The sequence below is a fragment of the Crocuta crocuta genome, unplaced genomic scaffold, assembly GCF_008692635.1.
Source record: "Crocuta crocuta isolate KB4526 unplaced genomic scaffold, BGI_CrCroc_1.0 scaffold44, whole genome shotgun sequence".
NCBI lineage: Eukaryota > Metazoa > Chordata > Mammalia > Carnivora > Hyaenidae > Crocuta > Crocuta crocuta.
Genome location: NW_027530179.1, coordinates 5,538,313 through 5,563,730, shown reverse-complemented (window position 1 = coordinate 5,563,730; position 25,418 = coordinate 5,538,313). Strand labels below are relative to the sequence as shown.

At 51.4% G+C, this 25,418-nt stretch overlaps 2 protein-coding genes across 3 annotated transcripts in view; one reads left to right on the top strand and one right to left on the bottom strand.

The window, feature by feature from the left end:
* CUL9 (cullin 9) overlaps positions 1-22,545 on the top strand; it is a 36,510-nt gene extending 13,965 nt beyond the window's left edge. For both annotated transcript variants that reach the window (XM_077764922.1, XM_077764921.1), the window contains exons 16-40: positions 1,266-1,371; positions 1,602-1,697; positions 1,948-2,123; positions 2,406-2,539; positions 2,899-3,078; positions 3,267-3,376; positions 3,473-3,655; positions 3,787-3,947; positions 4,157-4,385; positions 4,481-4,670; positions 11,723-11,868; positions 12,006-12,135; positions 12,279-12,478; positions 12,948-13,198; positions 14,200-14,545; positions 18,381-18,521; positions 18,673-18,837; positions 19,075-19,238; positions 19,941-20,034; positions 20,256-20,330; positions 20,485-20,595; positions 20,713-20,830; positions 21,246-21,379; positions 22,043-22,116; positions 22,202-22,545. In XM_077764922.1, the coding sequence (XP_077621048.1) occupies positions 1,266-1,371; positions 1,602-1,697; positions 1,948-2,123; positions 2,406-2,539; positions 2,899-3,078; positions 3,267-3,376; positions 3,473-3,655; positions 3,787-3,947; positions 4,157-4,385; positions 4,481-4,670; positions 11,723-11,868; positions 12,006-12,135; positions 12,279-12,478; positions 12,948-13,198; positions 14,200-14,545; positions 18,381-18,521; positions 18,673-18,837; positions 19,075-19,238; positions 19,941-20,034; positions 20,256-20,330; positions 20,485-20,595; positions 20,713-20,830; positions 21,246-21,379; positions 22,043-22,116; positions 22,202-22,403 (3,916 nt within the window). In that variant the 3' untranslated portion in view covers positions 22,404-22,545. The remainder of the gene's footprint in view (positions 1-1,265; positions 1,372-1,601; positions 1,698-1,947; positions 2,124-2,405; positions 2,540-2,898; positions 3,079-3,266; positions 3,377-3,472; positions 3,656-3,786; positions 3,948-4,156; positions 4,386-4,480; positions 4,671-11,722; positions 11,869-12,005; positions 12,136-12,278; positions 12,479-12,947; positions 13,199-14,199; positions 14,546-18,380; positions 18,522-18,672; positions 18,838-19,074; positions 19,239-19,940; positions 20,035-20,255; positions 20,331-20,484; positions 20,596-20,712; positions 20,831-21,245; positions 21,380-22,042; positions 22,117-22,201) is intronic.
* Positions 22,546-22,997: 452 nt separating this feature from the next.
* Positions 22,998-25,418, bottom strand: part of DNPH1 (2'-deoxynucleoside 5'-phosphate N-hydrolase 1) — a 2,585-nt gene continuing 164 nt past the window's right edge. Inside the window, exons 2-6 of the mRNA XM_077764818.1 lie at positions 25,136-25,363; positions 24,375-24,387; positions 23,725-23,793; positions 23,432-23,542; positions 22,998-23,251 (exon numbers count right to left, since the gene is read on the bottom strand). Coding sequence (XP_077620944.1) covers positions 23,115-23,251; positions 23,432-23,542; positions 23,725-23,793; positions 24,375-24,387; positions 25,136-25,363 — 558 coding nt within the window. The 3' untranslated portion in view covers positions 22,998-23,114. The remainder of the gene's footprint in view (positions 23,252-23,431; positions 23,543-23,724; positions 23,794-24,374; positions 24,388-25,135; positions 25,364-25,418) is intronic.

Below are 25,418 nucleotides of genomic sequence, written 5' to 3'. Positions count from 1 at the left end.
CAAGTTTTTTGGGTTTTTTGTTTTGTTTTTTTTTTTTTTTAGAAGAGTCACTCTTGGCAATCATGGGAGTTTGGGTTGGAGGCCAGGAAAGAACTAGAAGGTTTATGCAGTGGTCTAGTTGAGAAATGAATGTCTTCAGTTAGGCACAGGGAGTGGGAATAGTGAGGGGCGGCCGACTGGGAGATCTCAAGGGGCCGAGTCTCTAGGACATGCCATTGACATGAGGGAAGCCATGAGTGGGAGGAGTCATGGTGACAGAGTGCTCTGGTAGATGGCGGTTTTCTTTCCCAAGAGGGCTGATGGAAGAGGAGCAGGCTTCTGTGGACGGGTCATGGTTCCATTTGGGCATGTTGACTTAGAGGTGCCTATGGGGTGTGACATGGAGACCATGTGTGTTGGGACATGGAGACAATGTGTGTTGGGTACACGGTATGAAAGCTGAGAGGAGCGGTCTAGTGTAGACATGTGTATTTAGAGTAATTAGGGTATTCGGTTTTTGCCTGAAACTATGGTTTTAAATAAAGTCATTTTGAAGGAAAAAGTCCTTTTGGGGAAAGATAAGAGGAGAGCAGAGGGTCTGGGGAACATTGATGTTTGAGGCAGCAGAGGGACAGGAGTCTGAGGAGGAAGTGGTAGGTTGGAGTCATTTTGAACAAAGACCAGGGCCCCTGTTCTTTTTTTTTTAATAGTTNCCCCACCCCCATCAGCCCTCAGTTTGTTCTCTGCATTCAAGAATCTCTCATGGTTTGCCTCCCTCCCTCTGCCCCACTATATTCCCCTTCTTCTCCCCCATGGTCCTCTGTTAAGTTCCTCCTAATCTTCCTATACATGCAAACATGTTATTTGTCCTTCTCTGCCTGACTTATTTCGCTCAGCATAACACCCTCGAGTTCTATCCATGTTGCTACAAATGTCCAGATTTCGTTCTTTCTCATTGTCATGTAGTATTCCATCATATAGATAAACCACATCTTCTTGATCCATTCGTCCGTTGATGGACACTTAGGCTCTTTCCATGTTTTGGCTATTGTCGAGAGTGCTGCTATGAACATTGGGGTCCATGTGCCCCTATGCATCAGCACCCCTGTATCCCTTGGGTAAATTCCTAGAAGTGCTATTGCTGGGTCAGAGGGGAGTTCTATTGTTAATTTTTTGAGGAACCTCTGCACTGTTTACAGAGGGGCTGCACTAGTTTATATTCCCACCAACAGTGTAGGAGGGTGACCAGGGCCCCTGTTCTAACTGATTGTTTTCTCTTCTCCCAGGCAGCTGACGTTGCTCGTGGCCAGTGAGGACTCAAGTTACATGCCAGCCAGAGTGGTGGTGTTTGGGGGTGACAGTGCCAGCTGCATCAGCACAGAGCTCAACACGGTGGGGACCCTGGAGCCCTCCCCCACCTTGACCTTACTCCATATTCCTTCCCCCAGGCAGGCATTGCCTCATAAGCAGTGAGAGCAGAGTTCGGAAAGCAGATTCATGCGGGTTTGCGGGCTCAGGGCAGAAGTAAAGGCCACGCACCATCACCAGACTTGGCTGCTGTCAGCAGTCCTTTGGACCCCACTTCCAGAGGTGACAGTTCTCTCTCCTCCCTGCCCCATCAGGTGAACGTGATGCCCTCTGCCAGCAGGGTGATCCTCCTGGAGAACCTGAACCGCTTCTGGCCCATCATTCAGATCCGCATCAAGCGCTGCCAGCAGGTAGGGTGAGGGACGAAGCTGGGCTGGGAGTCACGGGATAGTATGCATGGGGTAGTGTGTTCCCCAGCACTGGGGGGCCAGGCTCAGGCCACGCACCTGCTTGGGGATGGCCCAGAAGCCTGTTGAGTTCCAGAGATGCAAGAATGTCTCAGGTACCTCAGAGAGAACTCAGGGCATGAGGCCTGGCTTTTTTTGGTAACCCTTGGTGGCTGGGTGGCTTAGGTGACAGATAGGTGTGTGCATGTTACAGGGTGGCATCGACACCCGGGTTCGAGGTGTGGAGGTGCTGGGCCCTAAGCCCACTTTCTGGCCACTATTCCGGGAGCAGCTGTGTCGCCGTACCCGTCTCTTCTACACCATCCGGGCGCAAGCCTGGAGCCAGGACATAGCGGAGGACCGCAGGCGCCTCCTCCAGCTCTGTCCCAGGTGGGTGGGCCAGGCAGTGGCGGGGCTGAGGGGAGCGGGGAGACGAGCAGGGAGCAGGAGGAGACTGCTAAGAAGTAGGCGGTAGGAGACTCCCGCAGAAGTCTGGAAGGTAAGGCAGCAGCCGGGACAGGAGGGGAGGGTGAGCACAGGTGGGAAGCACTTGCTGATGGCCTTGAGCTGGTTAGGGGACCGAGCATGGTGAGACTGGGAGCTGACTGCACTTTAGTGGAGGCCTCCGAGAGCCGTGCCATAAATACCTGACCACACACGCCTTGTTCCCAGACTGAACAGGGTTTTGCGCCACGAGCAGAATTTTGCTGATCGCTTCCTCCCTGACGATGAGGCCGCCCAAGCCCTGGGCAAGACCTGCTGGGAGGCCCTGGTCAGCCCCCTGGTGCAGAACATCACCTCCCCCGGTAACCATGCCGACCCCTGGCCCCACTAACCAGTTCCTCGTAACTGTTCCCAGGGATCACCTGAGTTAATGCTCTTGGTTATCTTAGTCCCTGTCTTTCTCCCTGAAGGCCTGTCACCTCAGTGCTCCTCTCCTTCCTGCCCCAGGGACTGCTGGGTATTTGAATCTTCTCCTCCACCCCACCCCCAACCTGTTAGCATACCCCTAGACTCTCACTGAAGTAAGCCTTGGTGAGGGGAGGGCTCGACCTGGCTGCCCTCCCCCCAAGGCCTTTTGTATAACTGGACCTTTTCTCCCCTCCTTCCCATCTTCTTTCCTCTCCTATTTCCCATCGCCTGTTTCTGACCTGTCTTCTTTTAGATGCGGAAGGCGTGAGCTCCCTGGGCTGGCTGCTGGACCAGTACTTAGAGCAAAGGGAGAGCTCTCAGAACCCCCTGAGTCGAGCAGCATCCTTTGCCTCTCGAGTTCGTCGCCTTTGTCACTTGCTGGTACACGTAGAGCCTCCGCCTGGGCCTTCTCCGGAGCCATCCACTCGGCCTCGTAAGTCCCAGCCATGGCCTGTTGAGCTGAGAATCTGGCCGGTGGTGATACCTGGCTCCTTCCCCCTCCTTGGATCCTACTCTTCCTGACTGCTCTGTGTGCGCCTTTCCAGGGGTCAGTACCCCAGATCCCCTAGATTCACTCAGAGTCCGAGAAGGAACCCCCTCCTCTGCCCTCTGTCTCCACAGTCAGCAAGAACAGTAAGGGCCGGGATCGGAGCCCCAGGCCTTCACCAGTTCTTCCAAGCAGCAGTCTGAAGAACATAACCCAGTGCTGGCTGAGCGTGGTACAGGAGCAGGTGAGTGGAAGGGAGCTGCAGGGGGAGGCGGGGCGGGGCTGCTCAGCTATTGCATATGGGACCGCACCTTTTATGGTGTTTCTCGTCTCTTCTCAGGTCAGCAGGTTCCTGGCTGCAGCCTGGAGGGGCCCCGACTTTGTGCCTCGATACTGTAAACTCTATGAGCACTTGCAGAGAGCAGGTTCAGAGCTCTTTGGGCCTCGGGCGGCCTTCACGCTGGCTCTGCGCAGTGGCTTCTCCGGCGCGTTGCTACAGCAGTCCTTCCTCACCGCTGCTCACGTGAGTACCTCTGGCCTCCCGGGCACCGCTGCGAGCTGGCCTCTTTCTCTGCCTCTCACCTCCTCTCACTGCCCATTCTCCTGCTCCACTCCCTCTTCACGGTTGGCCCGTGCCCTTTCCATTGCCCCCAGATAAGTGAGCAGTTTGCCAGGCACATCGACCAGCAGATCCAGGGTGGCCTGGTTGGTGGAGCCCCTGGAGTGGAAATGCTGGGGCGGCTTCAGCGGCACCTGGAACCCATCATGGTCCTTTCTGGCCTGGAGCTGGCTACCACTTTTGAGCACTTCTACCAGTGAGTGCAGGTCGGAGAGGTAGGGGAGGGGAGACCTAGAGTCTAGAGAGGGTGAAGATTTGAGGCTTGGAGAGAAGATGCTGGAGGAGGGACTAAAATAGAGAGAGGGATGGCCGTGGCACTGGTGGAAAGGGAGCGGGGAGAAAGAGGGGAGGCAGGGCGGAGGGCCCACACTGAGGCTTGGCCTGGCCCATGTATGACCCCTGCAGGCACTACATGGCAGACCGTCTCCTGAGCTTGGGCTCGAGCTGGCTGGAGGGGGCTGTGCTGGAGCAGATAGGCCTCTGCTTCCCCAACCGCCTCCCCCAGCAGATGCTGCGGAGCCTGAGCGCGTCCGAGGAGCTGCAGCGCCAATTCCACCTCTTCCAGCTCCGGCGGCTCGACAAGCTGCTCTTGGAGCAGGAGAATGAGGAGGAACAGGGCCTGGAAGAAGAAGAGGTAGGAGCAAGGGAAATGAGAGGGAGAATTAGGAGAGCAAAAGGCTAGACCAAAGAAGGGAACCCAAGAGCCCTTGAAATCCTTCTGTCTCTCAGGAGGAAGCAGAGGAAGAGGAGGCTGAGAAAGAACTATTTATTGAAGATTCAAGTCCAACAGTTTCCATACTGGTCCTGTCACCACGCTGCTGGCCGGTCTCCCCACTCTGCTACCTGTACCATCCCAGAAAGTGCCTTCCCACTGAATTCTGTGATGCCCTTGACCGCTTCTCCAATTTCTACAGCCAGAGTGAGGAGATAGGGACAGGCAATTGGAGATTGGGGTGAGATTTGGGGTGGCAAGAGAGGAGGAGGAGAGAGCTGCGGACAGAAATTTGTAGATATGAAGAAAAATGGTCTCTAGGGACAGGTGGGCCTAGAGAAAGGTGAAAAAGTGGGTTAGATCTTTATTAGTATCTCTCATTCTCTCATCGTTGCTCTCACTTTTGTATGAATTTCTTCTGTTTTTCTAACTTCAAGTTGCATGCTTACTCAATTTTTAGTCTTTTCAGGCTTCTTTCCAAGTGAAAACACTTAAGGCTATTCATTTCCCTCTCAATATTGCTTTAGCCGCATTCTGTGTTTTGGTTTCTGGATTTTTTTAGATTTGTTTTTATTGTGGTATACTCAGTTTTTAGTACAGTACACAAATCTTAACTATGACTGATGAATTGTATATACTTATACGCTCCCATGACCACCCCCCAGAGCATTTCCTGCACCTGGGAAGACTTCTTCATGTATGTCCCTTTGTAGTTAGTATCCTCTTCCAAGTGAAACCTTCTGCCTCCTATCACCATAGATGTTTGCCTGTATTTGAACATCATATAAGTGGAATGATAGGGTATGTATTCTGCTGTGTCCAGTTTCTTTCAGTCAGCCTTGTGTCTGTGAGAGCTATCCAGGCTTTCAGTTGTTATCATTTACTTTTTTCTTTGTGTTACTGGTTCATTTCCATTGTATGAATATATTTACCCTTTCTGCTGTTGATGGACATTTAGGATGTTGCCTGAGTTTTTATTATGTAGTATGTTAGTATTTAGTATGTTTTAGTTCTAAGAATTTTCTAATTTCCATTATTATTTCTACTTCAGTCTATTCATTTTTTTTAATTAAAAAAATTTTTTTTAATGTTTTATTTATTTCTGAGAGAGAGAGAGAGAGAGAGAGAGAGGGAGACAGCGTGAGCAGGGGTGGCTCAGAGAGAGAAGGAGACACAGTATCTGAAACAAGCTCCAGGCTCTGAGCTGTCAGCACAGAGCCTGACGCGAGGCTCGAACCCATGAACCATGAGATCATGACCTGAGCCGAAGTCGGACGCTTAACTGACTGAGCCACCCAGGTGCCCCATCTATTCTTTTTAAAAGCATATTTTCAAATTCCCAAACCAGTTTTTCTTTGCTTAGTTGTCTTTTTGTTTTAGACTTTGACCCTCATTCCATTGCGGCCGAAGAACCTGATTTCTTGATTCAGAGTCTTTGCAATCTGTTGAGACTTCCTTTATGGCCTAGTAGATGATCACATTTTCTAAATAGTCCATGTGTAATTAAGAAGAATGTGTATTCTTCAGCTGCTGGCTATAGGCTTATTCTTATTCCATTAAATTGACTTTTTTAATTACATTGTTCAAATCTTACAAACCTTACTCATTTTTGTCTGCTTGATCTATTACTGAGAGAGGTATATTAAGATCTATCATGATAGTGAATTTTTAAACTTCTCATCAGGTCAGTTTTGCTACCTACCTACCTATCTATCTATCTATCTATCTATCTATCTATCTATCTATCTATCTATTTTTAAGTTGGCTTCACGCCAGCATGGAGCCCCACATGGAGCATGAACTCATGACCCTGAGATCAAGACCTGAGCTGAGGTCAAGAGTCAGATGCTTAACCAACTGAGCCACCCAGGCACCCCACTTTATATATTTTTTTACTATGCTATTAGATAAAAGTTTTAAATTATTTGACGGTGCCATCCAGTAGAAGTTTCTGCACTGATGGAAAAGTTCTTTTCTGCACTGTTTGGTATGATGGCCATTTGTGGCCATTGAAATGTAACTAGTACAACTAAAGAATTGAATGTTTAATTTTATTTACCTTAGCCAGCTTAAATAGCCACATGTGGCTACCATAATGGACTATGCAGGTTTAGAATCTTCATAGTTAATTAAGCTTTTTTTTAAAGCTTACTTACTTATTTTGAGAGAGAGAGAGAGCAGGGGAAGGGCAGAGAGAGAGGGAGAGAGACATCCCTAGCAGACTCCTTGCTATCAGCGGAGAGCCCGATGCGGGACTCAGTCCCATGAACCATGAGATCATGACCTGAGCCAAAATCAAAAGTTGTATGCTTAACCACCTGAGCCACCCAGGTGCCCCTCAACTTTATTATTATGAAATGACCTCCTTTCTTTCTAGTAAAGCTTTTTCTCTCAAAGGTTATTTTTATCTGGTATTAATAATATACTAGCTTTCTTTGGTTAGTGGTTTTCCAGAATATCTCTTTCTATCCTTTTACTTTTTAAAGAGGGATTGATAATTCTTTTAGGTTTCTTTTACTGTGGTGAAATATGAATAGTATTAAATTTGCCATTTTAACCATTTTTTAAGATTTTGTTTATTATTTTTTAAAAGTTTTTAGTGTTTTTTATTTATTTTTGAGAGACAATGCGCAAGCAGGAGAGGGGCAGAGGGAGACACAGAATCAGAAGCAGGCTTCAGGCTCTGAGCTGTAAGCACAGAGCCCGATGTGGGGCCTGAACCCACAAACCATGGGATCATGACCTAAGCCAAATTCAGACGCTTAACTGACTGAGCCACCCAGGCGCCCCAAGATTTTATTTTTTAAGTAATCCCTACACCCAACGTAGGACTCAAACTCCCAACCCTAAGATCAAGAGTCATGTGTTCCACCGACTAAGCCAGCCAGGTGCCCGCTCCATTTTAATTATTTTAGGTGGACAATTCAGTTATCCTCTTACTTAAAATTTTTAAATTGGAAATAACTTCAAATTTACAGAAAATAATACAAAGAACACTCATATACTCTTTATCCAAGTTCACCTTTTGTTAACATTTTCCCCCATTTGCTTTTATCATTTGCTCTTTGTGTATGTATACATTTGTAAGATGTGTATTTGTATGTACACACACACACACACACACATATCCTTTATTTCCCCCAAACCACTGTGAGTAAATTGCATATATGCTGGCCCTTTGCCTCTAAATACTTTGATATATATTTCCTAAGAATCATGGTGTTCTCTTATATAATAATCATTCATTTATCAGTTTCAAAATTTTAACATTGGTGTAATACTTTAATCTACCTTCCACATTCCAATTTTGTCGACTCTATAATGTCTTTTATTTTCTAGTCCAAGACAACATCCAGTCTAGGATCATCTATTATGTTTCGTTGTGGTATCTCTAGTCTCCTTAATTTGGAACAATTCCTTAGCCTTTCATGACATTGACGCCTTTGGAGAATATGGTCATTTAAAATTTTCTAGGGGCATCTGGGTGGCTGAGTTGTTTAAATGTCAATCTTTTGATTTTGGCTCAGGTCATGATCTCACGGTTTGTGAGATGGAGCCATATGTCAGGCTCTGCACTGATAGCGTGGAGCCTACTTGGGATTCTCTCTCTTCCACCCCTGCTCACACACTTTGTCTCTCTCTCTCTTTCTCAAAATAAATAAATAAATATTTTTAAAATAAAATTAAATTTTTCTAAACTTTCATTTTAAGTTTGTATATTTCCTCATAATTAGATTCAGGTTATGCATTCCAGGCCAGAATCCTAAGTAAGTGATAGTATGTTCTTCTCCACATGTTTCGTTTGGAAGCATACTTGTTTCCATTTGCTTCTTTTTTGTGATGTGAATTTTGACAATCTGGTCAAGAGGTTGTTTGATTTCTCACTGCATAGTTAGTATTTTTTCCCTTGTGACTAGTAATAAGCAGTCTGTTGGGGAGATACAAACCATGCTTGTATTCTGCTCTTATCAGAATTTCCCCCAGTATCATTCACTTTTAACTTTGCCATACTCTTATTTTAGGCATGTGTCTTACAAATACCTAGAATTTGTTTTTTATTTAACCTAACAATCTCTCCTTTTGAGTTGTCAATTTTATTAGCCTCTAACTTTATAGTGATTATGAGTAATGATATATTTGGCTTTTATTGCTAACCTCTTACATTTCAGTTTACTCTTCTTATAATTTGAAATTTTAGGTATTTCATATATAGAAAAGAATATATAGACATATATACAGTTAAAAGGTGAATAGTAAATTGAACACCTTTGCAGATATGTTTCTACCCTGGGCTTTTGTGCATTTTTCCCCTCTTCTTTTGTATTATTTTTTAAATTCCTTTCTTGTGTCTACCAGTTTTGGAAGTCCCACATTCTATTTCTATAGTTGATTTACCCTTATGTTTTTCTTAAAAATTAAAAAAATTTTTAATGTTTTATTTATTTCTGAGAGAGAGAAAGAGACAGCATGAGCAGGGAAGGGTCAGAGAGGGAGGGAGACACAGAATCTGAAACAGGCTCCAGCTCTGAGCTAGCTGTCAGCACAGAGCCCGATGCGAGGCTCGAACCCACGAACCATGAGATCATGACCTGAGCCAAAGTCAAACACTTATCCGACTGAGCCACCCAGGTGCCCCAGTTACCCTTATGTTTTTAACCTGTATGTTTGACTTGTGCCTGCGCAATAAGAGGACCAGAGAAAATCTAACTCCAGCTCTCACTCCCATTCTACTCGTTACTATTGTTTGATATCTTAGAATTCTCTTTTTTTACTTCCCAAAAGTCATTATTATTATTATCATTATTCAGTTGGTGTTTAGATTTGTTATCATACTGGTTGTTTCCATCACTCATCCTTTTGCAGCTTGATCCTTCTGAGTTCAGTCTCCTCCCTAAACTACATCCTTTAGAAGTCTCTTCATTGAGGGAGTATTAATAGAAAACTCTTATCAGTTTCTATTTGAGAATGGTTTACCTTCACCCTAATGAAAAAAATTTTTTATTATAATAAACTTTAAAAAAAATTTTTTTTAATGTTTTTTATTTATTTGTGAGAGAGAGAGACACAGTCTGAGCAGGGGAGGGTCAGAGAGTGAGGGAGATACAGAATTTGAAGCAGGCTCCAGGCTCTGAGCTGAGCTGTCAGCACAGATCCTGATGCAGGGGTCGAACCCACAAACCGTGAGATCATGACCTGAGCCAAAGTCGGACACTTAACCAGACTGAGCCACCCAGGCGCCCCGTTATAATAAATTTCAGACATACACAGAAGTGGGCAGAACAGACTCCAATGTACCAACATGGGTCAATTCCTGGCCAATCCCATTTCTTCTGTACTTCCACCCACTTTCCCCAGCTCTCAAATTTAAAAGATAAGGATTCTCTCCTTTTTTAAAGTTACCAATTAAATATTTTTTCAAAGTTTATTCAGAGAGAGAGAACAAGTGGGGGAGGGGCAGAGAGAGACCGAAAGAAATCCTAAGCTGGCTCTGGCAACACAGAGCCCAACATGGGGCTCAAACCTACGAGCCGAGCAGTAAGATCACGACCTGAGCCAAAATTAAAGAGTCAGAGATGCTCCATCAACTGAACCACCCAGGCATCCCAGAGACTCTCTTTTTAAAAGCAAAGGCAGGGGTGCCTGGGTGGCTCAGTCGGTTCAGTGTCCGACTTCGGCTCAGGTCATGATCTCATGGTTTGGGGGTTTGAGCCCCGCATCGGGCTCTATGTTGACAGCTAGCTTAGAGCCTGGAGCCTGTCTTCAGATTCTGTATCTCCCTCTCTCTCTGACCCTCCCTGCTCGCTCGCTCTCTCTCTCTCTCTCTCTCTCTCTCTCTCTCTCTCTCAAAAATAAAAAAAATTTAAAAATAAACATTAAAAAAATCCTTTAAAAGCAAAGGCACTACAATGATCAATCTTTGAGAAATTAATAACAATCCTTAATATCAAACAGTGAAGTGTTCATATTCCTCCCATTTTCTCAAGTTTTCAAAATTAGTTTTTTCTTTACTGAGAACCCAAAGAAAGCCCATTTATTGAGAATGGCCCTTTGACCCTTGCATTTGATTGAGTTCTATCTTCCGTCTCCATTAATCTACCAGTTCTACTTTCCTTTTTTGCCCCCTTGTAATTGTGGAGGGAACTGCATTATTTCCCACATAGAGTTGTCTCCAAGCCATATTTCGCTGACCATATCCACATGGTGTCCTCTAGCATGTTCCTCTATCTCTTTCATTTCCTGAAAACAGTTACTTAGATGTAGAAGTTTATTCTGACTTGGGTCTGATTTCTTGGGCGAGAACTCTTGGTAGGTGGTATTGTGTGCTTCTACCAGGAGGTGTGTTCCATCTGCCTGTCTGTGTGATGTGAACACAGATCCGTGATTTGAGTGTTGCAAGTGTGGTCTGTACTTTCTACATAGTCTCCTGTCAGCTTTCCACTAGGCAGTCGTTCATTCCCACTGCCCAGCTCTGTCATTTCATTAAGGGTTACAAGCTAGCGCCATTCTAGTCTTGCCATTCCTTCTTCTTAGCTGAGCTGGAATGTTTTCTCTATAAAGAGAAACCCTCTCAGTGACTTTTTGGTTACCCTGAAGTCCAGTTTATACAGGAAAGGCTTGATTCTCTCCTCCTCCCTCCTTCTTATTTTTAACCGGTTTTCAAAATAATGTTCTCTAGTATTCTCCAAAGATAAACAATGAGGTCTTTAAAAAAAAAAAAAAAAAAGATGTCATTATGAACTCGTGGGTTTTAAGATATCTCACGTGTCTCTGTGAAGCACAGGTATTATTTTTTTGATGTTCTAATTGTCCCATCTTTGGCCAGAGAGCACCTTATGGACTGGCTCCTTTTGATATTCTCTGCCTTTGGCAGCATCCTTGCTTTCTAGTACCAACGAATGTCCAGGCTCGTCTTGCCTGAGCTGTGACACAGGAGGAGGAAGGGATGCAGCCTAGTGGGTCTTTAAAACTGTCAGCAACTTGAGGACAAACCTCAGGTCTCTTCTTTCTGGTGTTTCTTCCATGGAGCCTGCCTGGCGTAGGGCGAGGCACAGGGTACCAGATATGTGTAGCTTGCAGGAGGGTGGGGGCAGACCCAGAGGAGGCGGAGCTCTGGAAGCTTGGCAAGTCACTTCTGTGGGGCCCTCTTCCCCACACAGATTGGCAAGTACAAAGCTTGACTCATGGTACACCCTTGCCTCAGCCTCTAACCCCCTTATTTCCCCTGCTCTTTATCTCTCCTCTTCTCGGCACTTTCCCAGGTCAGAATCATCCAGTCCTGGACATGGGACCGCATCGGCGACTGCAGTGGACATGGCTGGGCCGGGCTGAGCTGCGGTTTGGGGACCAGACCCTGCACGTGTCTACTGTGCAGATGTGGCTGCTGTTGCATTTCAATCAGACGGAGGTGCCTCAGCTCCTTAGCCTCTCTCTGTCTTCTCTTCTCCTGTCTGTCACTCTTCTCCTCCTTAACTCTGTTCCTTCTTCCATCCTTCCCCCACCCCTGGTTCTCTACTCCTGACTGGCTCTGTTTCTCCTCACCAGGAGGTGTCTGTAGAGACCTTGCTGAAGAATTCTGACCTCACCCCAGAGCTACTGCTCCAGGCTCTTCTGCCCCTCACCGCTGAGAATGGCCCTTTGACCCTGAATGAGGGTCAGGACTTTCCACACAGGGGTAGGTCACTGGAGGCTGGCCTGTGCCTCTGCTCCCGTAGGGTGGGGCTTTCATGGCGGTCGTGTGGTAGGGACTGAGAATGGGGCTGCCCCCCCTCACCTCTCCCTTCCCCTCCTCGGGTGCTGACTGGGAATGAGTTCCAGGTGTGCTGCGTCTTCGGGCGCCTGAGCCCCAGCGCTGTGGGGAAGCCCTGTGGCTGATACCTCCCCAGACATACCTGAATGTAGAGAAGGATGAGGGCCGAACTCTGGAACAGAAGAGGAACCTCTTGAGCTGTCTTATTGTCCGTATTCTCAAAGCCCATGGGGAAAAGGGCCTCCATATTGATCAGCTGGTTTGTCTGGTAGGTGGGGGGACTGTGAAGTTAGGGGAGGGAGGGAGTCACATGCAGGGTTGGGGCTTGGAGCCAGGGATCATCACAAGGGAAGGCAAACTCTGTCAGTACGAGACCTTGTAGGGTGACATTTCCATCCAGGCTTTCTGTTCCTGACAGGGCAGTTTGGTAGACAGCAGGTAGAAACAAGACCCAAGAGTCTTGTTTCTTGCTCTTGCCATGCTCTAGGTCCTATTCTAAGAGTTTGCACAATTAGGTCATTTAATCTGCACAGCAGTTTAATGGGGGTGGTGATGGTGGCGGTGTTACTATTATTCTTTACTCTTATTCTCGTTTGACGGGTAAGAGAGATGGGGCATGAGAGTTAGTAACATATCCATAGTCACACAGCTAGTAAGTGAAAGCGCAGAGCACTGAACCCAGGCAGGTGGCGTCCCTGGGTAAACGTGGCCTGCCTGTTCCCTCTCCTCCCATCCAGGTGCTGGAGGCCTGGCAGAAGGGGCCAAATCCCCCTGCGAGCCTGGGCCGCTCTGTTGTAGGGGGCGTGGCGTGTACCAGTACAGACGTCCTTTCTTGCATCCTGCACCTCGTGGGCCAGGGCTACGTGGAACGGCGTGACGACCGGCCCCAGGTCCTGCTGTGCGCCACCCCAGAGCCTACGGGGCCTTGCCGGGGTCAGGCAGAGGTCCCCTTCTGCGGCAGCCGGACCACCAAGACCTCCAAGCCTAGGTAGCTGTCCCCAGCCCCGTTCCCCCTCCTGCAAGGGCTCCAAGCCAGCAGGGAGGTCTCAGCTCCCAGGGACCGATGGCACTGCAGTGACACGGGAGTTTTAGTGCCAATGCCAGGCTCTTTTGTGGAAAAGCACTTCATTTCTGTCTTTGTATAACCCTTTTTCCCTGCCTCTGTCATTTCTCCTGCTTTGCAAGTCCTCATTCTGCCTGCCAGCACTGTCACCCCCTTCTTTGCCTTCCTAATCAGGGGCCCTGCTGTCCCCATTCTCCTAGAGTCAGCCCTTGGGCAAGGGACCCAGACACATAAGCTCCTGTCATACTGAGCAAAAATACGATATACAACTGTGCATTGAGTGCTCATGACGCACTCTGCTCAATGTAACCTACAAAGTCTAGTTTTCAAGAAGCCTGTTCTACAGAGGAATTTGCCATAGGATACCCCTAATTAGCGGACACCCCTAAAGCTTGTCACGTCACCTCCAGCTCACTGGAAGTCGTTATGGCACAACTTTTATGCCTGCTGCCTGCACTGTGTGTGAAGTGAGTTCTTTCAAGGAATCTTTCTCACTTGCATGCACGTCACCTGGGCATCTGAGTAAAATGCAGGTCCTGACTCAGTAGAGCTCCCCTGCCAGTCACTAGTGCCGCCGAGCATACTTTGAGTGGTAAGGCTGCAGACTCCAGTTTCTCACCAGACCTGTTGCTGGTGTTTTAGGTGGGGCTTATGGTGGGATTATCCCATCCACTGTGGGTCAGTTAGCATCCTGGTGCCTGCCCACCAGATTCCTGGAGTGTTAGAAATCAACATGACAGCCAGCCCCGCTCGGCACTTGCTTCTGTGGAAAGCAGCTCTGACAGTTGGCTTGGGCGGCTACCCTTAGGCTGGTTAGGCAGGTGCAAGCAGGCACGCACAAGTGGGGGGCTGGGGGCCGTGGTGGGGTTCATTTAGTAGATGAGCAGAGCAGGGATATTGATCGCTGAATCTCCTCTTTCCTCAAGCCCAGAAGCTGTGGCTGCCCTGGCATCCCTGCAGCTGCCTGCTGGCCGCACCATGAGCCCCCAGGAAGTAGAAGGCTTGATGGAGCAGACGGTGCGGCAGGTGCAAGAGACACTGAACCTAGAGCCAGATGTGGCTCAGCACCTTTTGGCTCATTGCCACTGGGGTGCCGAGCAGCTGCTGCAGAGCTACAGTGATAACCCTGAGCCACTGATGCTGGCGGCTGGGCTGTGTGTGCCCCAGGCCCAGGCAGCCCCCGCACGCCCCGACCATTGCCCTGTGTGTGTCAGCCCCCTGGAGCCCGACGATGACTTGCCCTGTCTCTGCTGCATGCACTACTGCTGTAAGGTGAGGCCCTGCCTGCCCCTCCCCTGCCCCTGGCTCTCCAGCCTGACCCAATTCCTCGTGAACACTGGGCTTCGAGCCCAGCACTGCCATTTCCTAACCTGGGCAGGGTCGGACAGGGCCCTTCGTTCCTCTGAAACTGGTTTTGTCATCTGAAAGTGGCACTACCCTGCCAGCCACAACACTCTGAAGAGTCGTGGTTGTTGGGATTCACTGAGATCTATCAGTGGCTCTAAAACTTCGCTGGTGTCAAAATTTTAATAGATGAATATGCTGATAATACGCTAAAGTATGCCAGTGGCATATTGTAATCACTGGGCGCTTTTAACAAATCCTCATGCTCACACTGTTAAATCGGAATCTCAGGAGGTGAAACCCAGGCATGGAGTTTTAAAAACTCAGGTGACTCCAGTGTTCAGCCAGGTTTGAGGACAATAAATAGATAGATCGATAGATAGGTAGGTGGGTAGGTAGGTAGGTTGGTTGGTAGCACACACGTATATGTAAAATATACATCCAGGCACTTCATAAATGAGAAGTGTTACTACATTGGTGATGACTATAGGTTTATGTTTCCTTTATCATCATTCAAGTCCCTTTACCTCAGAACATCATTACTTAGCATATATTCTCATTTAACAGAAAAATGAAAAGAAATGATGTAAACCAGAGAATAGCACAGAAGTCAAGGGAATTATGGGAAGCTAGGCCTTGCTATTGTATAGCTGAGCCCAGCAGGCTGTGGATGGGGGAGCGACTTGTCTGCAGTGGCGGGGGAGAGGGGCCGAGGCGCAGGGGACCAGAGCACTGAGTATCCCATGTTCCCTGCCTCACAGCTCTTAGAACTGACGCCAAGCCCAAACACATCAACTTAGCAGGATGAGCGCGCTTGTTGCCAGGAATCTAGCTGCCTCTCCCAACAGCGTCTCCCTGGTGGTGGGTGATCTGGGACGTGCACTGGCATGTATGTGTACGTGCACTTTTTCTCCTTCCCTTTTGCTCCGCTTCAAGTTACTCTTCTCACATGGTTGCCTGTGCTCCCTTTTCCCTGTTTCTTAATGATTTCCTTCTCACTTTCACTTTTTCATTCAACTAATACTTGTCACGAACTCACTGTGTGCACAGCACCGGGTGCTGTATGAGGAGGTGGAGAAATCCAAGCAAGAAATGACCCAAGAGCTAATAATATCAGCAGCTAATATTTGTGGGGGACGCATTCTGGGCCGTTCTGCTGCTATATATGCATTTTCTTGCTTAATTCCCATGAGAGTTGCATGAGGTAGGTATTTTTACTGTACCCATTTTGCTGGCGACAGACGGAGGGGCCTGGAGAAGAGGTCACCTGCCCAAGGTCAGGATTTGGACTTTGGTAGTCTTGCTTCAGGGCCCTCCCTCATGCTCTTATGACAAGTGAGGGGAAGGAAATACAATCATACAGTCACGTCATAGGAAGTGACTGAGGTGAGGAGTTGGGGGAGAGTACCTGTCAGGGACTTTAGATTGGGGAGGCCAGGGAAGGCCATCCTTGAAGAGGTGACTGTCTAAGGGAAGAATGTAGCAGACAGAGGGGACAACAATTGCAAAGAAGCTGAGCCTGGTGGCTAAAGCACAGTGACGTGGTGGGACCATGGAAGGAAAGATTTGAGAGGGAGATGGGCCCAGTTGGGTTGGGATTGGCAGACAGTGTGCTTGACTTTATGGAAAGCCACAGTGGGGTTAAGCAGGGGAGTAATGGAATCTGATTTACGTTTTTGAAAAGATCACTGCATGTCAAAGAAAGACTGGGGCAGATCAAGTGTAGAAGCAAGGACACCCATTGGGACACTGTTGTACAAAGAGGCAGGAAGTGGTGGGTGTCTGGCCCAGCGTTAGCAGTGAAGAGAGAAGGGGACGGACTGGGGCACATCAGGAGGCAGAACTGACAGGGCTTGGTGGAGCCGATGTGGGGGCTTAGGATAGAGGAATCAAGGGTGCTTCCTGAGTTTTTGACCTGAGCATCTGGGTGGATGAGATGTGTCATGAGATCTACTGAATTGAGCAAGATGCGGGGGCTGGGTGTGGAGGGCAGGCTTTTGAGGAGAAATTCAGTCTATTCTGATCATGTGAAGTTTGGGCTTCTTGTTGGACAACTGTGTGGGATTGGGCAGGGGACTTTTTTTTTTTAATGTTTTATTTCTAGGAGAGAGAGAGAGACAGCGTGAGCAGGGGAGGGTCAGAGAGAGAGGGAGTCACAGACTGAAACAGGCTCCAGGCTCTGAGCTGGCAGTCAGCACAGAGCCCGACGCGGGGCTCTAACCCACGAACCGTGAGATCGTGACCTAAGCGAAAGTCGGACACTTAACCGACTAAGCCACCCAGGCGCCCCGTGGACAGGGGAATTTTGAATTAAGTAGAGAGGCTGGCCGGCATCCGGCAGAGGGAGAGAGAAGCAGGCCCAGAGTGCTGAGCTGTACAGATCCCGCCGTACAGCTGGAGCGACAGGGAGACAGAAAATCAGGACAATTGGAGATGTCCCAGCCAAGGAGGAACCTCTGTATGTATAAGTCACAGCTGAGTGGCCCAGTGAAATGCAAGAGAACTCAAGGGAAGGCCTGGGTTTGGAGCTGTTGTGTGAGCCTTGAGTGACAGGTGGGGTTGGGAGGCATGGGAGGGGAGTGCAGGCTGGACGGAGACTGCATTCCTGGTGGGCTGGGCAGGGGGGACAACAGAAGCTAGAGCAAGCCGACAGCAGAGGGGCTCTGTAGGGGAGTGGGATGGGCTCCAAACCCAGCTGCCAGCCTTTGTTGCATGTCGCCATTAGGGACCTTGTTGCGCACGTGTACCTGCAAATGTGCAGCCTGAATTTGGAGCATTTTTCTGCTTTCTCTCAAAAAATGCAGGAAATCTGCATTCAACTTCCTAACTTATCTGGGTTTGTTTCACTATAACAAGGGTTTGGTTTTATTTAGTAATCTTTCTTTGAGTAAAACTAGTCCAGTAAGGTGCTTTCCGTTTATGCTAGAGCTTTGGTACCCCCGATACACGGATGCACACACACTCTCGGGGGCTGGATGCATCATCTCCGAAAGCCCTGCAGTCGGCAGTGTGACGGAAGGGAGTCATTAATGGGAATATTTTAGGATGCTCAGGCTGCTGATCACGCATAAACCAAGTGGATTGCATGGGGGAGGGATCTGGATAAGACCATCTATGGGGACAGGCCCCTGCAGTAGTTTAGGGGTGAGGGGATAAGGGCCTGGTTTAGGGTGGCGCAGTGACGTGGGAGCTAGCAGAGAATCCAAGGGATGTGAGGGTTCCGACACCGGTGACCAGGACTGGGGGCGGTGCAGTGGGTGAGGCTGTTTTGTGGAGGAAAGGCCGAGTCTGGGGAGATGGAGATGGGAGCACTGAGGAGCTAGGGGAGCAGATGGAGTTGGGAGGAGAGGCTACAGCAGCATTTGCAGTGTCCAAGGGCAGCCATCCAGGGGGGACTAGGCCCTCTATCCCAGGCCTCCTTCTCTGGCCTTCTTGCTCTCTCCAGATCTTTCTCAGAACTTGAATCATCTCCTTTGTCTTGATTCTCTTATCCATTCCCTCCATGTGTCCATCCCAACAATAATGAAAATGAGGCCACTACCCTGGCCTGCACGTCCTCAAAGGCAACTGTGATCTGGGCCAATCCCAGGAAAACGCATAGAAGCCAGAAAGATTAGGGTCAGCCTTGAGGTTGCTCCAGAAGCAGGCTTGTCTCTGGCCTTCCATAGTCAGGAGGGGGTACTAGGTTAATTGTCAGGCCAGGACACTGTCCTCCTATGCTGGTCCCCTACTGTCCGTAAGCAGCCTCTCCCTTTCCCTCCAGTCTTGCTGGAATGAGTATCTGACAACTCGGATTGAGCAGAACCTTGTACTGAACTGCACCTGCCCCATTGCCGACTGCCCTGCACAGCCCACCGGAGCCTTCATTCGGGCCATTGTCTCCTCCCCGGACATCATCTCCAAGGTAGTCCCTCCTCCACAGAGGCTGCAGTGTGCAGCCAGAGGGGCAGGCCCCAGGAGTGGGCCCACATGCAGGGTGTGTGTTTGGGGGGGGTCTGGAGGTGTGGCATCCTAGAGAGCCATGCCCTTACCTAGTGGCACCTGTGTCCCCACAGTACGAGAAGGCCCTCCTGCGTGGCTATGTGGAGAGCTGCTCCAACCTGACGTGGTGCACCAACCCCCAGGGCTGTGACCGCATCCTGTGCCGCCAGGGCCTGGGCTGTGGGACCACCTGCTCTAAGTGCGGCTGGGCCTCCTGCTTCAACTGTAGCTTCCCCGAGGTGGGTGCCTGCCCAGCCCTGCCCCTGAGCAAGGCCTATAGCTCTCCCCTGCCAGCACCCCTCTCTGCCACACACACGCACACACACACACAGGGTCTGTGCCTCGTCCTCACACTCCGCTACCTGGTTGAGCTCTGTCCCTCCTCCTGTAGTCCTCTACTTGTGCCCTCCCTCCCTCACTCTCTCGCAGTGCCACCCTTGGTCAGAGCTCAGCCGTGTCCTCCCCTCCTGCCCTAGGCACACTATCCTGCCAGCTGTGGCCACATGTCCCAGTGGGTCGACGATGGCGGCTACTATGATGGCATGAGCGTGGAGGCTCAGAGCAAGCACCTGGCCAAGCTCATCTCCAAGCGCTGTCCCAGCTGCCAGGCTCCCATTGAGAAGAACGAGGGGTGTCTGCAGTAAGAGGGGGTACTGTGGGCATTGGCGGGGTCAGAGGGCATGGGAGGAGGTGGGAGCCTGGTGGCAGGGAGGGGCCATGGGGCTGACCTGAGAGCTGAGCAAAGGAGGTCCCCTCCAGTGACTCCAGCATCTTTTTTTTTTTTTTTTTTAATTTATTTTGAGACAGCGCACACAGGAAAGGGGCAAAGAGCGAGAGAAAGAGAGAATCCCAAGCTGGGAGCGGGGGTCTGGTCAGTGCAGAGCCAGATGCATGAACCATGAGATCATGACCTGAGCTGAAATCAAGAGTTGGGCGCTTATCCAGCTGAGCCCCCCAGGCACCCCCAGTGACTCCTGCATCTTAATGCTCCTTCCCCTGCTTTTGTTTTTTTAATTTTTATTTTCTTTAATGTTTATTCATTTTTGAGAGAGTGTGCATGCGCAAGGAGGGGAGGGCAGAGGGGAACAGAGGCTCCAAAGCGGGCTCTGCACTGACAGCAGAGAACTGATGCTGAGGGATTGGAACTCACAAACCAAGAGATCATGACCTGGGCCCAAGTCAGAAGCCCAACCGACTGAGCCCCCAGGCACCCCTCCCCAGCTTTNCAGGGGGGTGGGGGGGGGGGGGGGGGCAGGGGCCTGTCCTGTGGGGCATCCAGGCCCTTAGTGTCCCTGGGGCGGCCCCAGCCAGCAGCCCTTTGACCAGCCAGCTTCCTCCATAGCATGACCTGTGCCAAATGCAACCATGGATTTTGCTGGCGCTGCCTCAAGTCGTGGAAGCCAAATCACAAAGACTACTACAACTGCTCTGCCATGGTAGGGCCGGGGCCGGGGGGAGGCCCAAGGGCCGTCAGGATGGGGTGCCGCTGCGGGGCCCTGGCCGTCCCCAGCAGCTGAGCGGCTGTCGGGAGAGGCTCCTCGGAAGACAGAAGCCACCCGAGCCTACAGGTGCTGGGGGTTCTGTGCTAGTACCTAGCGTGTTAACCCCATCCTGCCCAGCAGAGCACCCCAGAGCCCTCTCCACCTGCCCTTACCAGGTCAGCAAAGCAGCTCGCCAGGAGAAGCGGTTCCAGGACTATAACGAGAGGTGTACTTTCCATCACCAGGCCCGGGTGAGCAGGGAGGAAACGGCTGTGTCGGTGAGACGGTCAGAGGGCTGGGGTGGACGGCCAGGCAGGGGCCAGAGATCCGAGTTGGGTGGGCGCCGTCCCAGCTGGCTGGGGGAGGGCTGCCCGCAGCAGCGCCGACCCGCCTTCCCCTGCACAGGAGTTCGCCGTGAGCCTGCGGAACCGCGTGTCTGCCATCCACGAGGTGCCCCCGCCCAAATCTTTCACCTTCCTCAGTGACGCCTGCCGGGGTCTGGAGCAGGCTCGCAAGGTGGTGGTGGTGTGGGCTGCAGGGGGGCCGGGGGCCGGGCTGCTTTCCTCTAGCCTGCCTGGACGGAGGGAGGGAGGCGGCAGGGAGCAAGGAAAGGGCTGACCCGGGCTCCCGCAGGTGCTGGCCTACGCGTGCGTGTACAGCTTCTACAACCAGGACACAGAGCACATGGACGTGGTGGAGCAGCAGACCGAGAACCTGGAGCTGCACACCAACGCGCTGCAGATCCTCCTGGGTGAGGCCTGGCCCCCTGCTTGCTCACTGCCATCTCCCGCCCACCTCCCCGCTCCGAGCAGCCTGTCCAGGCAAACAGTGGGTGAAACCACACCCCCCTCCCAGCTCCCCACTGCGCTCTGTCCTCTTCCTCCACCTACTTCTTCACCGCCCTACAGATGCACATCTATGGCCTTTTAAAATTCAGGTATGAAGGGAGGCGGTACATGCTACCAGGTGCCTGAGGGCTTCACGCAGCCGGCTTGATTACCATCTGTCCCCTCCACTAGAGTGTAGCCCCCCACCCCGAGAATGGGTGTCTAGGCTGTGCCTCGTAGGTGTTGGTAGAACTTGGTAGATGTTCAGTAGGTGTTTGAAGGAAGGAATGGAAGGAGCAAAAGAAGGGAGGGAGCCCCTGTGCCCTGCCCCCTCTGCAGAGGAGACGCTGCTGCGGTGCCGAGACCTGGCCTCGTCCCTGCGCCTCCTGCGGGCGGACTGCCTCAGCACGGGCCTGGAGCTGCTGCGGAGGATCCAGGAGAGGCTGCTGGCTATCCTGCAGCATTCCACCCAGGTGGGCGGCGCAGCCCCTGCCCTGGGGGCATCCGAAAGGGAAGGCAGGGAGGGTGAAACGGATGTTTGGGCGCCTGCCCAGCTCCTAGGCCAGCCTGCTGGGTGCGGTTGGACCCTGCCTGCTCAGCGGCCTGGCGAGTGCTGTAGGAGTCAGCCCCCATCAAGGGTATTTGCCCAGATGCTTATCAGAATCACTTGGGGAGCTTTATCATACTTCTCAGATGTGGACTCAGTATCCCAGGAGTGGGGGCCAGGGGATTGGGATCCACTGAGTCAGGGGTCTCTGAGGCTCTTCCCAGCTCTAATACACTGATGTTGCATCTAAACTGAGTCCTGCCCGCAGGGAGCTTACAGACGGGTAAGTAACTTGGGCAGACAAGACACGAACATGCACTGCTAGCTCCTGAGGCATAGGGGCAGTGTGCCTCACCGTCACCGTCGCAGCCTGTGTCCCTGGAGACTGCCTGAGTTACATTTCACAAAGGCATTGGTTTGTGGAGTCCTGGGGTAAGGGAGGGAGAGGAGGTGGGAGCATTCCTGCCCGGAGCCTGGCACCTAGAGTAGAGGGAGTGGGCCCTCAGAGAATGTTCCCTGAAGGAATGGTGGGCAGAGGCCCAATGTCCTCTACTCTCCCACTTGCCACATCTCTCTGTCTCCTTGCCAGGACTTCCGGGTGGGTCTGCAGAGCCCGTCATCAGAGACTCGAGAGGCGAAAGGATCCAACGTGCCTGGCAGTCAGTGAGTAGGGTGGGCGGAGCCATGGCAGGGGAGCGGGGGAAGCTAGGCTTCGTGTGCGCCTGAGTGTGGCTCTCTCCCTCGCTAGGCCCCAGAGCTCCTCGGGGCTGGGGGTGGATGAGGAGGAGGAGGAAGAGGAAGATGATGAGGATGATATGCCCGAGTGGCAGCAGGACGAGTTTGATGAGGAGCTGGACAATGATAGCTTCTCCTATGATGAGGAGTCTGAGAACCTGGACCGAGACACTTTCTTCTTCGGTGACGAGGATGATGATGATGCCTACGACTGAGGGCCAGGACGCAGGAACACCTGGAGCCACCTCTCAGTCACGGGGGCCGAGGGGGTGAAGTCACCCCTTCCCGCCATTGTTGAGGGAAGCGATTCCCAGTGTCTGCAGTACCTTCTGTTTACTGAATAAACTTTTTCACATACTTCTCTGGAAGTAGGCTAACACAGCTGCATCCCCAAAGGCTAGTGTCAGCTCCCTGCTCCCTCTACACACCGCCCTCCTCATAGTTCACTTTTTTTTTTGAACCTCCAGACTCCTGTGTTCTCAGAGAAGGTCCAAAGCAGACCCACTGGACCTAAACTGACAAAGGGAAATGGAGGTCCACATGGTCCAGGGCCGGGTGGAGGCCTGCCCGCTTGCCCCAGACCCAGCCTGGCATCAGAGACAGAGAAACAGCCATCTGCTCTGCGCGCCCCCCCGCCCAGCCTTCCCATACTCTTGAGTGTTCCAGGCAGGAGCCTGAAGGCATTAGCTAGTACCCTCTCTTGGGGATTGACAGAAAGTTTAATGTTCTCTACATTTTGAAGTGAAATGGAGCAGGAAAAAGATATTACTGAGGACTGACCCCGCCCCACCACTCACATAGACATAAAGTTAGAAGTTTAAACATACCTTTTAATTTGGAACTGAGGCTAGGAGGCAGGAAGGGCATGAGGGCAGAGTCTGGGATTAGAAGAACGTAACAACGCAGGGCTGAGTCAAGCGGCTGGGTCAGGGCTGACAGCTGCCTGCTAGAGGAGGGTCAGCCTCAAAGTATCCATCCAGTATGGCCTCCACCTGTCCCTCTTCATAGTCTAACACCTGGAACCTCGAGCCGTCTGCCGCTCCCCGGATCATGGCTGAAAGCACTGGGAAGGGTGGAGGAAGGTAAAGGTGGCTCCCATCCATACTCCCCCCTCTCCGCTCCCCTCCCTGTCCCATTTTGTGGCTAGTCACTGTACCCAGAGCCCCTCAGGGAAGGACCTGAGGGCTGGGTTCGCAGAAAGCTGGGGTGAGAGGAGGGGCCATCTGAGGCTTGAAGTGCTCACCTCGGCCAGACTGTGGACGGAACAGGCACAGGATTCGCTTATTGAGGGCCATGGCCCGGCCCAGCTCGTAGCCTACCCCCAACGACGGCTGGGTCACTTCTGCCACCACCACTGGGAAGAAAGAAGAGACTAAGCCTCGATACCTGGGGCTTGTAAGGGAGAAATGACAACAGTCTGGGTGTGGTGAGAAGGGAACTCTGGGGAGTGTCCCTTCTAGGTGTGGATGGATGGCAGGCATGTCCAGGGGATCTAACAGCCCAGAGGAGTTTGCGGGTAGGAGGGGGACTGCTCACCATCTGCCTGCTGCAGCCAGGCCAGGTCCCGGTCGTGGATGAGACTGTCACCTCCAGCAGCCTCTTCCCCTGTGGATGACGAGAAGCTGGTCAAGGCCAAGCCCCTGCCTGGTCCTCAGGACTCAGTACCTTTCCTCTGCCCTTGCCACCCCCATATTCACCCTGCCACATGCTAGGTGACTAAGAACCCACCCAACACTAAGGTTCCATGAAAAGGAATGGAATAGCCATAAAATAGCTTCAATCCCATGCAAGGAGGGATGTGTGATTAGGGCCAGATGAGTGAGTGACACAGGTGAGATTAAGGGAAGGACTATCCCTCAGTGTGGGACAGGGATCGGAGCTGGAGAGGAGGCATAGCCTTCTCGGGCACAGGGTGGAAATGGGCAGTAGCAGGAGACTGCCTGTGCAAAGAAAGGATGAACAACTAGGGAGCCTGGGTGGCTCTCGAGCTTTGGTGGGTGCCAGAATCCTCTGAGAGCGCGGTAGGAGGTCAGGCTGCTTCAGGAGCTCTTCAGATGACTGAACCGCACCAAACTTTGAGCACCAGTGCTGTAACACAACCCATGGCCAGTAGGAGGTGGTGGAAAGGAAAGTAGGAGAGGCTCTGATGTGACCAGGACCTCATTTCCAGCTTGATTAAATGTTACCTCCGGAATCAGAGCAGAATCATGGGAGAGCTTGTTAAAAATGCATCCTAAGCCTTCATCCCAGGCTGTGCTATGTGACTCTGCACTTGAAACAAGTTCCTTCAGACTTCATTTGAGCACACGGAAGTTCCGGAACCAGTAGGTGGGCGTGGACGCGACAAGCGGCGAAACCAACGAACCTTAAGCTTCAGGGTCCCGCACTTGCACAAGCCCTTCCCAACGCCCTAGCAAGTTTGTGTGGTTTCGCCTTTTTAAAAGAGGTCTCCCAGAATTGCATTAGATCCCACAAAGCCTGGATCCGCTCCTCGGTCGGGAGGGTGGAAAACAAAGGTTTTTCTGAGCAGAAAGTGCAAGACTTTTGACGCGATTTTCAAACCAGAAAACTCGCCGAAATTCCAGACCAAACCTGACCAAAGCAATGTTTTAGAAAGATCCAGCAGCCAGGAAGTCACAGCCTGATGAGAGTGCGTGAGAGAGAAGGTGGTGGCAGAAACGGGTCCGTCGGGCCCAAGAAAGGGCGGGTCCCTTGACCGCAAAGGAGGAAAGCAGGGGGATAAGCTGCTCTTAGGTAGGGGAGCAGATGCCAGCGGGTAAGCTGGGAAATGAAACAGCCCCATGCACTCCCATTCTGCTCCTCTCTGCTCAGTCTCTAGAAAGAGGTGAAGAAAGCTCTCTAGGAAAGAAACAAGGTCAAGATAACAAATGAATGCGGAGACTGGGCTCCCATCCGCAAGTTCACTGGGACCCCACGTGGTCCGAACCTCGGCTTCCCTTTCCCGCTGGGCAGAAGGGCGGGTTCCAGGAGGTGGGGGCGCGCGGCCCGTGGCCCGATGGCCGCCGCCGAGCNCCGCCGCCGCCGCCGCCTCTCCCTTTTCCGCGCCAGGGGGCGCCCGCTCGCGGCCACGTAACCCGGCCGGCCCTCCCTGGCTCGGGGGAGGCCCCTCCAGCGACTGGCGGCGAGCTGGGAGCGCGGCATTAGCATCCAGACGCTGACGACAGCACGGGGGAAGGGGGAAAACCCACCGCCTCCCCATCTTCCTCACT